The sequence below is a fragment of the Saccostrea cucullata genome, unplaced genomic scaffold (genome assembly GCF_032062105.1).
Source record: "Saccostrea cucullata isolate Sc308-1 unplaced genomic scaffold, CSIRO_AGI_Scuc_v1 ctg2680, whole genome shotgun sequence".
Lineage (NCBI taxonomy): Eukaryota > Metazoa > Mollusca > Bivalvia > Ostreida > Ostreidae > Saccostrea > Saccostrea cuccullata.
Genome location: NW_026920978.1, coordinates 18,470 through 36,524, shown reverse-complemented (window position 1 = coordinate 36,524; position 18,055 = coordinate 18,470). Strand labels below are relative to the sequence as shown.

Sequence of the window (18,055 nt, the reverse complement as noted above, 5' to 3'; positions counted from 1 at the left end):
TTCAACATTAAAATTGAAAGTTAACCTTTAATGTGAGCATTTTTTGAAAATTATTACAGGGATATATTGTCATGAAGATCTGATGTTACGGACATTTCCATAATTGTTTTATCTCTATTGTACAGGGAAATCCACTGACCTTGACCGCCATTCAGAAGAGTGACCGTGGTTACTATATTTGCGAGGCTGACAATGGCATCAATCCTCCCGCCATTTTAAGAGTGGAAGTTGCCGTATATTTCCCGCCGTTACTGACGCCCGTGGAATCTGTAGTGGGCCAGGCACAAAACAGAAGATTCGAAGCCAAACTTGAATGTATAGTTGCAGGTGTGTTTATGTATATCTTCAGTAATGTTTAACATTATTCAGAGAATGACATTTGTTCACAATGAATCCTTTAATATCATTTATGTTTGTAAAACCCTTTAAAACGTTAGTTTGCTGAAAAAGGGACCTAGCTTAGACTATGTTGTAAAAATTACATTAGTGTGTGCTGCATGTCCATTTTGTATTAAATACATGACTTAAATTATTTCGCTCGCCCTTTTTAGCTCACCTGAGCCGAAGGCTCAAGTGAGCTTTTCTGATCAAAATTTGTCCGTCGTCCGTCCGTCAGTCCGTCTGTCTGTCCGTCTGTCTGTCTGTCTGTCTGTCCGTCTGTAAACTTTTCACATTTTCGACTTCTTCTCAAGAACCACTGGGCCAATTTTGACCAAACTTGGTACAAAGCATCCTTGGGTGAAGGGGAATTTAAATTATTAAAATGAAGGGCCAAGTCCCCTCACAACGAGAGACAATCAAGAAAAGACAAAAATAGGGTGGGGTCATTAAAAAATCTTCTTCTCAAGAACCACTGGGCCAGAAAAGCTGAAACTTACGTGGAAGCAGCCTGGGATAGTGTAGATTCTAAATTGTTCAAATCATGACCCCCGGGGATAGGGCGGGGCCACAATGGGGAATCAAAACTTTACATAGAAATATATAGGAAAAATCTTTGAAAATCTTCTTCTCAAGAACCACTGGACCAGAAAAGCTGAAACTGATGTGGAAGCACCCTGGGGTAGTGTAGATTCTAAATTACCCCCCGGGGGTAGGGCGGGGCCACAATGGGGAATCAAAATTTTACATAGAAATATATAGGAAAAATCTTTGAAAATCTTCTTCTCAAGAACCACTGGGCCAGAAAAGCTGAAACTCATGTGGAAGCATCGTGGGGTAGTGTAGATTCTAAATTGTTCAAATCATGACCCCCGGGGGTAGGGCGGGGCCACAATGGGGAATCAAAATTTTACATAGAAATATTTAGGAAAAATCTTTGAAAATCTTCTTCTCAAGAACCACTGGACCAGAAAAGCTGAAACTGATGTGGAAGCACCCTGGGGTAGTGTAGATTCTAAATTCTTCAAATCATGACCCCCGGGGATAGGGCGGGGCCACAATGGGGAATCAATGTTTTACAAAGAAATATATAGGAAAAATCTTTGAAAATCTTCTTCTCAAGACCCACTGGGCCAGTAAAGCTGACGCTTATGTGGAAGCATCTTGGTGTAGTGTAGATTCTAAATTGTTCAAATAATGACCCCCGAGGGTAGGGCGGGGCCACAATGGGGAATCAAAATTTTACATAGAAATATATAGGAAAAATCTTTTAAAATCTTCTTCTCAAGAACCACTGGACCAGAAAAGCTGAAACTTATGTGGAAGCATCCTGGGTAGTGTAGATTTTAAATTAAGTAAATTATGATCATTGGAGTAGGCTGGGGTCACAATATGTATTACAAGGGGGGGAATCTGGTAAAGAACAATATGACAAAAGATTCTCAGGTGAGCGATGTGGCCCATGGGCCTCTTGTTATATTATAAACATTTAATAGCAAGTTTTTAACCTTAAAGTATTGCATGCTAATTTCTGTACTCGCAAGTCTATATACCTGATGTCGTGTACCAGAGCCATTTACGGCCTGCATAGTTTGTTGCAGCCCGGAGGACCGGGCTGCTCTATACATTTAAGTAATGGTGTATGGAGATTGAGATGGGAGAAGCTATTCAGAATAAAAGGTTTTCTAAACATTAAAAATATTGTTAATCACAATGCTCTTTCCTTTTATAAATTACGAGATACAAAATATATTTACTTCCATAAAGTGGATCTGTAAAAATATATACGTTTTTCACATTTAATATAAAGAGTTGCTCATCACTTACTATCAAAAAATGACAGGTCCCTTTTTTAGAACATCGAAGTTTACATGTCGCATAAAAACGTAAGTGTACACAGTTCGTGTTTCATATTCTAAGTGAAATACATTTTTTAATGTCTAGGTGATGCATGTGTCTGGTTTCAATTTATATTTATGCAGCCAACATTTACTTGAGGAATTGATAAAGTTTAAATGGGTATCGTTTTTGTTCGATTTTCATCCGACTATAAGTTTTCAAACTATTTTCGACAATCGTTTCCATCATTTAGACGCATGCCTTTTTCACACATATCGAAGCGGTTTGATGATCAAGAATCATATCCATTGTTTACTTTATTCATTTCCCGGGCGACAATTGATGGTTACATCAATCTTATCTTGTTAGATTTATGATATTAATTTCGTTTTATTATATGCACATTTTTGTCCTTTGCAATATATAAAATCAACAAACAGTAATAATACTAACAAAGTAACAAAATAGAAATTTTTGGTAAAGCAACGAACCTCTATAAACGAGATGGCATTGTACTAATGATACAGTACTAACAAATACGTACGTGTTTGCATTTTTACTAGTATTGTATTGTAAAAAAAAATACATTATATTTTTTATTGTTTTTAATCTTTTCCATTTGCATTGTATAGTCTCATTTGTTTTGTATTTGAGAAAGTGTTTATTTATTTCGTTTCATAGAATTTCATTTGTCTAGTTTTGGTTTGTATAGACCAAGTGTTAAAAAAGCGAGATATGTTAAGGGTGGCCAACACAAACTGGGACTGTTATTGTTTTTCCCGGGGGAGGGGGTATTTTGTCGAATCACATTTCTTAAATTCATGTCCCAGCGTTATTTGCTTCGGATCTACTTCAGCTGATTTATTAGAATAAGAAAGAATATCATAAATCCTTTATTAAGGATCCCTACATAAATACTGTATACAGGGTTATTTTCGCCCCGTGTTATTTTCGAAAATAAATTCGATCTGTCAAGAAATTATGAGGTGTAATTTTAATTCGCCCCGTTTTAACTTCGCCCAGTCAAGGAGAGGGCAAAAATGAATGTCATATCCAAGATATCACACATATTTATACCGAATTGCCTCCATGCTGATACTGGGATGCTGACTTTGGAGGTTTGATGTTAATCAAGTAAAGACATGTCTACCACTATCTGATCATAGTGACTTGTGGAATCTTTTATTAATGAAATGTTCAAACGTCGAATTTCTTCTTTTTTTTTTTTACATAAATCCGCCAATAAACAAATATCAGTTTAATTAATCCGTCAATCATAATATAGCATATTATATTCAATCCAGGATACCCTGTACCAGCTGTAAAATGGATGAAAGAAGACATAAGTGGCAACCGAATTGAAATTCAAGACGACGACAAATATGATATCACCAAAGATTTTAGTATTCTTCAAAGCGACGAGTTTTGGTCTACACTTCTTGTGAAAAACGTTCAGGCCATTGACTACACTAAATACTATTGTGTCGGACACAACAGATACGGGAATGGAGAAACAAGCATTACACTAACTGGTATGACAAGCTTGGTAAAAGGTGTTTAGGATCTGTAATGCTCTTATCCTAGTGTGATAAATAAACAGCCATATGATTCAAAATTATTAATTTTAAAAATTAAAAATAAATCAGCATTTTAAGATGTATAATACATGCAATATGCACACAAGATTTGAACAGGAAATACTTTCATTTTCAATTTTCTCAGAAACTATGGAGTGTCAAGGACCCAACTGTCCTAGTGAGAACTGGTAGGGATGTGACCTTAGGACACTTTCTGGTCATCGTGGTTTCCTACTTTTCTGATCTGGAATGACTTTACCTGTTCTGAAAATTGTAATTAGCACAAATTAATAAAGATAATTTCTTTAGCTGTAGCTAAAAGGTGTCTTTGACTTAAAGCGACTGACCTCTTACATAGTCGCTAAGGAGAATTTCATAATAATACTTGGGTACAAAACGAAATGGATTCAGCAACAAGGTTTTTTGTACTCACATGAATTCATTCCAGTGCAAACAAAAGAATCGTGCTGTATAACTTGTTTTATTGTAGACTGCTTTTGCAAAAGCAGAGGGGCAATAAATATCATTAGTCTGTCAGTCTGTCACTCTGTCACAAAAACTTTAACCTTGGGTATAACTTTTGAATGAGAAGAGGGAAAGAGCTTTCATATTTTACATGTATATTTCTCGTGACAAGACCATTCCAAATTGATAAAATTCCCAAAACTTTAATTTGACCTACTTTTCATCCCCTGTTGTCACAACTGCCGTGTGCCCCTTGTCATGATCGGGGGAAAAACAGAAATCCGTGGCCATCTCAGTTCCAAAATAATGGCCTAACAATAAGTATGAAAAACGTCGGTCAGCATTCGACTCAATGATAAACTGAAATTGCTGACAAGGTCATATCGACCAGAGAACTTACGATATGATGACTTTAAACAAGAATGTTGATATACTTGTTTCATCAAAAAGTCTATCAATATTTTACCTCGATTAAGAAATGTAGAGCACTCTCTTACGTATCGAACTGTGAGATCTAACACATCTGTTTCATGCTTGGATATTTTACTTGAAAAAGACGTTAATGTTAATCTAACAACGTGATGACTTTAACTTTTCTATCGTCAACTTCCCTTACTTATGCAGTAATATACCTTCATTGCCTGCATACGGAGTGTATATACACATGTATCTCAGTTGATTCGATACGCAAGAACATGCTGTACGTATGAACAATTTCTAAAACGAGGTTAATTATTGACAAACAAGTTGATGAAACAAGAAAATCAGCAGTCTCCTTTAAAGTCATCATTTCGTAAGTTCTATCGTCGATACAATGACCTTGTCAGCAAATACAATTTATCATTAATTCAAATGCTGACTGACGTTTTTCATACTAATTGTTAGTCCATTAAATATGCATTGAATTGACCACAGATTTTTTCGTTATTTCCCGATCATGACAAGGAGCACACTGTGGGTGTGATCTATCCGCAGGGGATGCTCACTCCTCCATGGCACCTGATCCCACCTCTTATGTTTTGGAGGTCCGTGTTTGCTCTGCTCCTATTTTGTATTGTTTTATGGACTTTGATATTTGATACTGTTCGTTATCTCCATATCCTTCATATAAATTCCTTTTGCAGGCGATGAAGGTAAATTGCTGCATAAGTAAGGGAAGTTGACGATTGGAAAATAAGTTGTCACGTTGATCATAGAGCTTGTTTGTTCAATTAACATTACAGCAGCTTTTTCGAGTAAAATAGAGAGGTTGAGATTTCAAACGTGTACGTGTACGGGTACGTCTTGTAGAGGAATAACCTAAATTCTGTGTGTATTACGTCATCAATTTTAGTGACGTCAAGATTGCTACACGTTCGTAAAACTTGTAGAATGGAATCTACACGTAAGTGAAAACGTGTAGCTTTAATAATAAAAATTAGCCAATTTAAGTGTGAAAATGTGATTGTTATACATTATATAGGATATTTACTTTCACGAACACTTATTTTCATGAAGTTTTGTTTACTAACTGACAACAAAAAAACCTTCTAAATAGTTGAAACAGAGATACCGATCGCGATGTACACGTACATGTTACACGTCATAAAAACCTCAACAGACAAATTAAAAAAAACGTGTACGTGTACGTCAAAATGTATACAAGTACACGTACGCGTACAAGTATAAGATCTCAACCTCTCTAATATCTAAATACGAAACAGATGTGTCAAACTCTGTCATCATAACTCTGTTATCATAAGAATGGAAATAATCATTATTAATTGACAATACGTGGTCGATACATCTAAATGTGGAGTTGAAAACCACGGTAAGTATTTTCTTCTTTTCATGTGTAAGATTTTTGACAAGTCTGTGTCATATGAATATTAAATATAACTGCTAATAACGGGGTGCAATTGGTGCCCATGGGAATACCAGTAGATATGTGGAAGACCTGGTCTCCAAACACATAGGAGGGGTTATTAAAAAGTACATGAACTCTGAAAGAGGCTTGGTTGAACTTTTTCTTGAACCCACCTTGTATCTTTGTTTGTAAGGATTTTTATGGAGGTTCGGAATCCAATGTAGGTGTGGTAATTCAAATTCATTTTATTTGTTGGGAATATTATAAATATCCAAAACTGACATATAATTGAAGAATTTCTGTCCCAGAAATAATACATGATTGGGCTTTCATGTTTGTCACAATATGTCATAATAAATGTCATGCCATCCACAAACAGTAGTGGGGGATCACAACTCTATATAAAATTGCCTGTTCTCTTTCAGTCAGGAGATGTTTAGAGCGGATAGTTTAACGGCTTAAATTATCATCTAAAATATCAAAAATATCATCGATATAATTAATACACTACTCGATATTGTCTCAATTCGAATAATTCAGACCAAAAATGATGATATGAGGTGATATTATTTAAAATTTACATTCAGATTCCCTCAGTTTATGTTAACTGAAATATATATTTTTCTTCAAATTATTTAATACCGTAAAAAAACCCTCAAACACGGAAGCCCAGTGTCACAGTAAGCATTCGGAAAATAAAGGTCACTTACTTCTCTATGGCCCTGAGTAACGTAAGCAACAATCAATAAAGGAATTTGTTCTTTCATCATATTTTTTCCAACTAACGCGCGTTACTCAGTTTGCTTGCACATATCGTTGCAGTTAAAAGCCTATATTTAAAAAAAACAATGATTCATTACTGAATTATATCTACACTGTATAATATATAAAATTCGACATTAACAATTATTCTAAAAATAAATGTTTTTACAACTCTTTACTTTCATTTGAATTTTGACAAAATATTTATGCAGAATTTTTTTTAAATTTTGATTTGTTCAATTTTAATATTTTAGAAACAAACTTTTATCTACGCATTTAAATAAGAAAAAGCAAGTAGAATATATACGACAACGAGGTTTTTAAAGAATTCGAATTTTGACGAAACATTAGAAATGTAAAACGCAGTTTAAAATAACGCCATGTTTTTAGTGCAAGGATTGTGTGAACTAACAAAACATGTTAATCTCGTGGAAAATTTTGTTGGACATCCGATGATATCTGGGGAGAAAGTAAAAAAATATGTGTACGAAAAGCCTTTTAGGAGTAAACTATGTAGTACTCTGGAAAAAATGAGAAAAATAAATATCTCACCTACCTACCGACCCAATATTTCAAACCAAGACGGGAGAGGACGAACATTTTTTTCTTAAGTTGGCTTAACGATGCTTGAGATTCTAATTCACAATATTCAATAATATATAGTTTTTGGACATCAGATCTTTCAACAAACTGTTGGAATTCCCATGGGTACCAATTGCTTATTTTGGTATTCATATGAATTTTTTTATGTAAAATTCTGCATGAATAGAGAAAAAATTACACTTACTCTGGCCTTCAAATCGATATGTTGATGACTTATTATCCATTTACAATAGTTACTTATATGGGAATTTTACCGATGACAGTTTACTTGGACATTTAAACATGTATCATATACGGAGGTACAGAATTGATAATATACTCACCGTCAATAGAAACGCAACACCCTAATTTTAGGGTGAAAATTAAATACAGGTTATAACTATGTACCAAAAAAGCTAGGACATCTTTTACTTTGTCAAATCAGTTATTTAACGGTTGAATGAATTTCTATCCATTACCGGAAGTTGCTTTTTGCCCTCTTAACAGAAATCAAATTTTTCCATTTTTAATGAAATTTTAAACAATATTTTCGGTTTTCAAGGTTTTGAAACTGTTAATCATAAGTATTGTACTAAAAGGCCGGGGAAAAATCCTTCTTTCTTTACCGGATGTGATGCCTATATTTCCTCAAAATGACTGATTTTCATTGCTAATGCTGGAAATTCTCAAAATAAAGAAAAAAAGAGCTGCAGATGCAAATGTACACTATATCACGACTCATCAGGGTCACGTGTTTCAAAAGCATAAATGACATTTTCTTGACCGGAAGTCCAAAAGTTGCTACACTACGCCAGGTTAGAGAAAATTCGACCGCAATATCTGAATATCATATATTTAAAAATGCCCAAGAATATTAATTTCGCTCAGATTAAGACATTAATAAACTTAATGCATGGTAGAAATCGGGCTGCATTTGTTGTATATGGCGGACTAGCACGTTTTCGTTAAATGGTCGGTAGGGGGGATGTTTTAAGATTTACTGGGTATTTGTTTCTTTCTAAGGTCTAAAAATAACATTTAATGTTTAAATGGAGCATTATTCTTTTGTAAATTTACTTTTTACCTAAATATATTCATTTTTAATGTTATCATTAAACTTTAGAAGGTAACACATAACTCTTAAAACATCCCCCCTTCTTGCTATCAGTCATTTTGAGGAAATATAGGCATCACATCCGGTAAAGAAAGAAGGATTTTTCCCCGGCCTTTTAGTACAATACTTATGATTAACAGTTTCAAAACCTTGAAAACCGTAAATCTTGTTGAAATTTTATCAAAAATGGAAAATTTTGAATTCTGTTAAGAGGGCTACAAAGCAACTTCCGGTAATGGATAGAAATTCATTCAACCGTTAAATAACTGATTTGGCAAAGTAAAAGATGTCCTAACTTTTTTGGTACATAGTTATAACCTGTATATAATTTTCACCCTAAAATTAAGGTGTTGCGTTTCTATTGACGGTGAGTATAGATAAGAAAATCTTTCTAGTGGCCATATGTATGCAGTTAGGGATTTTAGCGTATGAAAATTGGGAGTCAAGGGTAGGGTGGTTGTCGTTTTCTTCAAGGACAACTTATTTTTGCATTGAACTAACCAATTATTTTCGTTTAAATAAATGCTGAGATAAATATTTATATCGTAAAAGAGCTTTCGCGCTCTTCGTAAAAGTTCTTTATCCATATGTCGATTCGTAATTTTTCAGTCAGTTTGAAATGAGATATACCATAGAGTCATGTACTCTTTTTTTATATTTGGATTTTTTGCTGGAAAAAGACCGTATTGGTTACCTTACAATCAAATATTATGATAACGTGATAGGATCAACTTAGCAACTTTGCAATCGTCGACTTCCCTTGTGTAGCATATAGCGTTATCAGCTGCTTATGGGGATTATATTATAGCTCTCAGTGGATATATTACGCAAGTCCTTGCTCAACGTATGAACAATTTTTAATACGGTTTAGGTTTTATAAACAAACGAGTTAACTGTTTAAAGGTACTTGGACACAGATTTGAAGTTAATATTTTCTCATTTTTTCTGTATATTATCACGAATTATATATTTTAATAGCATTTCACACAAAAATTAATTAAAAATCTTATTTCATTTAAAAGTTATTAACACTTTAAATTTTTTGGCGGGTTTTATTGACACATCCTTGCACTTTCACAAATTTTTAACTTTATTCTTAATCCTTAGGAAAAGTGGCAATTTTGATTGTGTTTCGATGAGAAATATTAAAACTTTTATCAAGAAAAATAATTTTATTCAGAGTAGAAATGTTAGAAAGCAAAAAACCTTCACAAGTTTCGTCATTCCGAACTAAGAGATGCGTACAGAGTTTAGCAAATCGAGCACACTCAGGTTATGTAATAAAAACCGGTCATAATGGACTAACAATTTGTATTGACAATGTATTTGTTGACAAGGTCATTGTATCGACCATCGAAATGAATGACTTTTGATATTGGATTCAGTATTACTTATCATTTTTTTGTTTTTGATCGAAAGTCAAAAGTTTATTTTACACATCAAACATGTTTATCATATGTTTAATAGTTTTCATTTATACATCAATAACTCACGATAATTTTAGGTCCTGGATTTTTAATATCAATGACAGGTGATTTTTTTTTTTTTATTTAAAAACAGAACTCATTGATAATTTGCAAAATTTATTTGTTAAAACACATTCTGATTGTATACTGTACTCTGAAGTTGAGATCTAAAAGATTCTCGAGTTTCTGATTGACAATATATAGGTATTTTTTGAAAACCAGGTTTTCGAACAGTCTTTTTGTAACCCAAGGGGTACCAATTTATTAGCAACGCAATTTTTGTATTCAAATTAAGCAAAATTAGTCCACAATCTTATACTTCAAAGAAAACACTTGCTGTGGCCTTCAACTCGACATTTAGATATATCGACGACGTATTGTCAATTAACAATGGTAATTTCCATTCCTACGTCGATGCGATATATCCTAATGAGCTTGAGATAAAAGATACCAGAGAATCCGACACTTCTGTTTCATACTTGAATATTTTACTTGAAAAAGACACTAATGGTAATCTAACAACCAAGCTATATGATAAACGTGATGACTTTAACTTTTCTATCGTCAACTTCGCTTACTTATGCAACAATATACCTTCATCACCTGCATACTGAGTATATATATCTCAGTTGATACGATACGTAAGAGCTTGCTCTTCGTATGAACAATTTCTAAAACGAGGTAAATTATTGACAAGCAAGTTGACGAAACAAGAATATCAGCAGTCTTGTATAAAGTCATCATTTCGTAAGTTCTATGGTCGATACAATGGCCTTGTCAGCAAATACAGTTAATCATTGAGTCAAACGCTGACTGACGTTTTTCATACCTATTGTTAGTCCATTATTTATACACTGAATTAACGACGGATTTTTTCCGTTATTTCTTGATCATGACAAGGAGCACACAGCGGGTGTGACTGGTCGGCAGGGGATGCTCACTCCTCTATGCCACCTGATCCCACCTCTGATGTTTGCTCTGCTCTTATTTTGTATTGTTTTCTGGACTTTGAGATTGAATACTGTTCGTTATCTCCATATCCTTACTCATACATCAATCCCCCACGATAAATTTAGGTCCTGGATTTTTGATATCATTGACAGGTGATTTTTGTAATTTAAAAACAGAACTCGAACACCTAAATTTAAATTTCTCATTGATAATTTGCAAAATTTATTTGTTAAAACACATTCTGATTGTATACTGTGCTCTGAAGTCGAGATCTAAAAGATGCTCGAATTTCTGATAGACAATATCTATGTATTTTTTGAAAACAAGGTTTTCGAACAGTCTATTTGTAACCCCCTTGGTACCAATTTACTAGCAAAGCTATTTTTGTATTCAAATCAAGCAAAATTAGTCCAAAATCTTATACTTGAAAAGAAGAAAACACATGCTGTGGCCTTCAAATCGACCTTCAGATATATCAACGACGTATATTGTCAATTAACAATGGTTATTCCCTTTATGTTGATGCGATATATCCCGATGGGCCTGAAATAAAAGATATCAGTTAGTCTATCCGTTACATATAAGTCTTGAAAAAGGCATTCACGGTAATCTACGACCAATCTTTATGAAACTTTTAAATCGTTAACTTCCCTTACTTATGCAGCAATGATACCTTTATCGCCTGCATACGGGGTTTATATATCTCAGTTAATTCAATACGCGTGTGAGAACATGTATGAACAATTTCAAAAACGAGGTACACATGCAAATTATTTACAAATTAAACATGTTGCTGAAACAAGAATATCAGCAGTCTCGTTTAATCATCATTTCCTTAGTTCTCTGTTTGATACAATGACCTCGTTAGCAAATACAATTCATTTAGTCAAATGCTGACTGACATTTTCATTCTTATTGTAAGGTTATTATATATGTATTATATTTGGCGTGTACGATATTTGGCGGAAATTGAATTTTTAACAAGTTGGCGTGGATTTGATTTAGCGCTCTTTGAATGTGCGTTACATAAACCTTCATTGACAAAGCATTTAGCGATGTACTTGATTTAGCGGATGCTGCTTTCCGCGAAAGGCGCTAAAAAGAATACACAGCCAAATATAATACGTTTACAGTATATATGCATTGAATAGTCGATGGATTTTCCCGTTATTTTCCGGTTATGGCATGGAGCACACGGCGGTGTGATCAATCTGCAGGGCATGCTCACTCCTCCGTGGCATCTGATCACACCTCTGATGTTTTGGAGGTCCGTGTTTGCTCTGCTCCACATGTTTTATCCAATTTTGTATTGTTTGAGAACCTCTCTACACTGCACACTAAAGAGATCTGATTCGGTGGTACTTTTCTGCCTTTAGAGTGATCAGCCCTTAGATCTAAATTCTAAAAAATAGAAATTTACAGTATATTACTCAATTCTTAATTAATTCAAGTATTCTTAACATCTTAAAAGTCAAAAGGCCAACTGAAGAAAAATTAATTGAACATATTATTTACATTTATTGTCTATATGGAAGAGAACAAAAGTGATTTCTATTCACTGATACTTGTTGTCTTTGAATATTTTCCAGGGGGTAAATGCCACGCATCATACAGTGAAAATTAAATATGAACTTAAGGGGGCCGACTATAGTTTTATTGTGTGAAAACTACAATAGCGAAACTCCTCATATTTATACCATATATAACTTACATTAACTTCAGTGTACATGCAAAGTTTTGGGGGAAATCTACCGTCCAGGTGTTTTTGAGGGACCGTCTCAAAATACATTTACAATTTCTATAGGATTGTATAGGAAAATGTAAATTTTTAGCACTTTAAGGACCCTCTCTACACTGCACCCTAATTTCAGGGTACTTGCGTGTAGTTAGACTGACCCACCATTTGAAATAAAAAGGAATAAATTGTAACCTGCACTGTATAACAAATTTTTAAATCAATCCATGTAATCTAAACATTATGTTAGACCAAGATAGAGTAATTGAAAACTTTATTTGCATGTATTTTCTCCATTTGAATAATCAAAAGCAATTTTTCTTCGTCATTACTTCACTGTCTTCAAAGATTTTTCCTGGATAAAGAAGGCACGCTCCCTATATTAAAAATGGATTAGTTTATTTCAAAATAGCCTCCTTTACACTATGTAATTTTCTCAAAGTCCAAAAAACATTTTTTCGTTAGTGTATAGAGGGTTCTTAAGGCAAATTATACAAATACTACAATAGACATTTTGTTCAAACTATATTTGATGAATAATACTATATTATACAATATTTGTAAGAAACACAAATTCTACCGTCTTGTTACCAGAGGGGGCATCTCAAAATGCCAAAAAATTAGCAAATTTTACTATTTTTATAGAGTATTACAAAATATGACGTACACAATGGATTCACATGAAAACATGATAAAAATATTGGAGATATTCTCAAATTTCTATGTTTTAAATTTCAAGAGTGTATGTTTATTACTTTTTCCTTAATAATATTTTTATTACCCCTTTCTTTAAGAGCTACAGATTATCATAATGTCAAAAACATACTGCATCGACGTCAACCTACCTATCAATTGCAAAATCGGTTTAAAAAATCAGTAATATCAAATTGTAATTGCATTTTTATACCTTTAATTTCTTAATTTTGTTTAATTTTAATAATTAAGCAATAAAAGTTGCATTAAATAAGTAAATACGCTTCATTTTACTATGATGCGCGAAATATTTCGCAATGGAAACTTTAGTCGGCCCCCTTAGTATTAATACCTTTATACAAAATGTTTTTCTCAATATCCCCCCCCCCAAAAAAAAACCCAAACCATTTTGCACTTGTCTTTTGATGACTTGATTAGATTTATTCTTTAACTAGTATTCTATTAGTTTTGTTTGTTTGTATCTTTTGTAATGTTTCACACACATGAGACGCCACCAGTTGCCAATATAGAGTTCTTAATTTTTTCCTATACTGGAACTTAACTGCCATTGAGCAGTGAGGGATCTTTTTCGTGCTAGCACTTTTTGCGGGACCTCGGCATATACTGGCTCATCCGAAGGACCGGTCTACACGTCCTACAGTGGGATTGGAATCCGTGACGTTAGGATCAACTCTAGACTCAAGAGCAGACGCTCTAACCAGTGCGCCACGCAGGCGACCGAATAATTGATAAATGACCTGAGTGGACTCGCATTATAAAATAAATATTTTAAATATGTGATGGATAAAATGTTTCATTTCTACTAAAAATCCCATTCATATCAGCCCCTGCCTTTATGCTGACGCGTGGAGCAACAAGGACATACGTTATATACTAGGGATTTAACAAGTAATACATTTTATCTATATTACTAACATTTGGCTACAGCATTGTATCATACGCTTTTGATAATTGCCAGTCAAACAAAAAACACTGAAAAGCTGATTTTGTTTCATTTTGTTAACATGGTTTTCAAGAATTCTACTTCATTCGACATTTTCTAATTTTTCTTTGAATCAGTCTGGAGAAATTTTCAACAGCTTATAACGTATTGACGAATGTAATTTAATGTATGAATATATTGGGAAACTCTTCTGTTGTAACCAATCGACCCATTACAGAGATGTACTTGTTATGGGTTGTTTTCCTGGGCTGTCTGCAACATCAAGGTAAGAAATAATTATAAAGTTATATAAACAAACAATATATAACAGCTTATTAACCCCATCCATCGACTAAACATAAAATATAAAAAAGTGCATGAGTGGGATTTAACTTCATTTTTCACACAAAATCGTGTTTATATACTACCGAAAAAAAATTTCTTTACTAATGAAAAAATCTATAGCACTTCCTAAAATCTGAAATGCATCTTTTGTGAGCAGTTGGTTCATGTTCGCTTTGAGGTAAAAAATGAAATAGATGGAGAAAAACATTAGCACAATTTAAAAAATGAAGGATAAATTGAACTTCGGTATTGAACAGAATACTTAAATATTGTTTACACGTAGAGCGTACTTTTCTCTGTCGAATGCTTTTTATAACATAAGGGAAGTTGACGGTAGAAACTTATTTTCTTGTGAGTTTGACAGTATTGAAAAAAGCAGCTATCTACTAATGAAGAGTCTCTTAGCGGCATTAGATTTTAGTCCGTTGATTTTAGAAACAAAAGACCTGTACTTTTAGCGATGGGTCCCGTAGGAAATGAAGAATGTTACATACTGACTACGACCTTCAAATCAAGTGTAATCTGAATATAATAGAGGACCTTTTACAGACGGCAAAGTAGAAGCAATCAGATTCGACCTTTAGACAACGTTAAATTGCACACGATTTTCGTCATTGGAAATAATACAATGAACTGACTGCACAATACATTTGCCAATTCAGAGGAAGTTGTTTCACATGAACTAAAACAAAAATAGGAACAAATAAAACTAGTAACATTTTTTAAAGAAAAAGGTGAATACTATAAAAACTTTAGAAAAGTAGAGAATGGGAACCGACTTTGTGAAGTAATTTTAATTCCTCATTCAACAGACACAAATTATATCTATCTAGTCCAGTTGCAAGTACCTCTTCACAGGTTTGGATCCTGTTATCAAAAACATTGGGGATTTTTGTCAAGAATATTTATAGAATCTACACAAAGTGCTTCTTTTAGCACTATGGGGCTATTAATATTACCTTTTTGCACTGTAATTACCTCTAACACATAAATAAATTTTTCATAGTTTATCCTTGATATTTTTTACCCAAATGAATTATTGCATCAAATACAGTCTTTGTCATCTTGAATAGTCACACAAAAATCTGCTCAAAAGCTGAGGAACGAACCAATTTAGAATCATTTTCAGTTTGAAAGTCTTTTCAGTTGAATGCATGTAATTTATAAGCAAATGTCATGCAAAGATATTGTAAAAATTAATTGATTTTATATCCAATTTATTCAATTTAAACCCGTCAAATATCAGCACGTTTTGTTGACATAACATTGCAATGCATATCGATGACAACTTTCTCATAAAAATTTCCTTCAGTTAAAGCTCAACGACCTGCTATTGTTAACGATTTTGTGCCCCAGATAAAGAAAGTGGGCGAAACAGCTTACCTGAGCTGTACAGTGTCCAGTCAGGGACCTTATTCAGCGGTAGGTAAAGGAAATTAGGAGATATACTAATTGTTAAATGTAGGAAAAATATTAGAAGTAATCAACGTTTAATTCAAAGTAAAAAATCCAATTTTCTTTCTAGGTATCATGGCTGTTGTTTGCTCCGGGTGACAATATTCTCATTTATATGACCACTAATACAGAGGTATTTACAGGTAATACATGGTTATTTACAGATTAATGCATGGTTATTTACAGATAATACATAGTTATTTACAGGTGACACAAAGTTTTTTTTTACAGTGAAATATTTGAATATAATGAACAGTATTCAAGCTCAAAAGTCTATAGAACAATACTAAATTGGAGCAGAGCAAACACGGGCCTCCAAGCCTCAGGTGTAGGATCAGGTACCATAAAGGAGTGAGTATCCCTTGCCGACTGGTCACAACCGCTGTGTGCTATCTGTTATGATCAGGAGATAACGGAAAAATCCGTCGTCAATTCAGTGTATAAATAATGGACTAACAATCAGTATAAAAGCTTCAGTAGACATTTGACTCAATGATAAATTGTATTTGCTGACAAGGTCATTGTATCGACCATAGAACTTGATGGCTTTAATCGAGACTGCTGATATTTTTGTATCATCACGTTTTAGAAATTGTACATACTTAGGATTACTCTCGCGTATCGAATAAACTGAGCGATATAAACTCCGTATGCAGGTGATGAAGGTATATTGCTGCTTAAGTAAGGGAAGCTGACGATAGAAAAGTTAATGTCATCACGTTTATCATTGAGCTTGGTTGTTAATTACCATTAAGTTAAATATCCAGATATGAAACAGACGTGTCAGACTCGGTGGTATCTTTTATCTCAAGCTCACCTGAATATATTGTATTGACATAACAATGGAAAATTACCAATGCGAATAGACAATACGTCGTCGATATATGTTAATGTCGAGTTGAAGGCCACAACAATATCTATTTTCTTTATCCCACCCTTTTTTGATGGCAGGCATATCACTGCCTGCTTTATGCTATATTTCTTTTTAGGGGGTCAGATTGCATAATATGATACCAAAGATTTTTGTGTTCTTTCGAAGTTTTTTCTAGTCTCGTCTGACCCTCTTAATATGTGTATTTTTTAGTTTTGCGTCATTTACTTCAATAAATGACATTTTTTCACTTTCTTACTGTTGTTATTTTCTTTTAATCTATCAAAAAACCAGCTCAGTTGACTTGGATTCGGTCTTGCATTAATAACAAAGGAACATAAAGTGTTTTCTTCTTTTCACTTACAAGATCTTGGACAAATTCTGCTTCATATGAATACAAAAAAGGTCTGCAACATGTAATAACGGGACGCAATTAATACTCATGGGAATTCCAATAGATTGTTGGAAGACCTGGTCTCTAAATCAACATAGATATTGTCAATCAGAAACTCAAGCATCTTTTGATGTCAACTTTAAAGTACTTGTGTGTACAATCAGAGTGTTTTTTAACAAAATAATTTTGCAAATGCCCGACGACAAGGTAAGTAACTTTACGAGTTCTATTTTTATTGAAAAGGCAACTGTCATTGATATAAAAAAGCCTGGACTTTAATTTATCGTTGGGAGTGGTTGTATATAAAGTTGAAAAGTCTTAAGTTTTTAAGCTGTTGATTTTGGTAAAACCATGTGATTTCAAATTTTCCTGAAGTTCCTTGGAATTTTTAAGTATCCACATCTGATTCACACCACTTCTTGAATATATTGTTGCACAGTACTCTTGATGATATTTCTTCACTAGTGTTGATATTTAAGTGAGATTTAATACAGGTGATTCAGAATTGTAAACAGGTTATACTCAGGTGATTTTATTGTAAATCTGAGTTGTTTACAGATAATAGAGTTGTACGATTATACAGAGTTGGTAATAAGCAGTACAAAATTCATTTTAGGTAAATAATAGTTGTATTTAAGG

General features: G+C 33.5%; 1 protein-coding gene across 1 annotated transcript in view; it reads left to right on the top strand.

The window, feature by feature from the left end:
- Nucleotides 1-18,055, top strand: part of LOC134258898 (hemicentin-1-like) — a 28,185-nt gene that overhangs the window by 6,398 nt on the left and 3,732 nt on the right. Inside the window, exons 6-11 of the mRNA XM_062741494.1 lie at nt 126-327; nt 3,522-3,749; nt 3,940-3,982; nt 14,540-14,637; nt 16,009-16,118; nt 16,222-16,294. Of these exons, the coding sequence (XP_062597478.1) occupies nt 126-327; nt 3,522-3,749; nt 3,940-3,982; nt 14,540-14,637; nt 16,009-16,118; nt 16,222-16,294 (754 nt within the window). The remainder of the gene's footprint in view (nt 1-125; nt 328-3,521; nt 3,750-3,939; nt 3,983-14,539; nt 14,638-16,008; nt 16,119-16,221; nt 16,295-18,055) is intronic.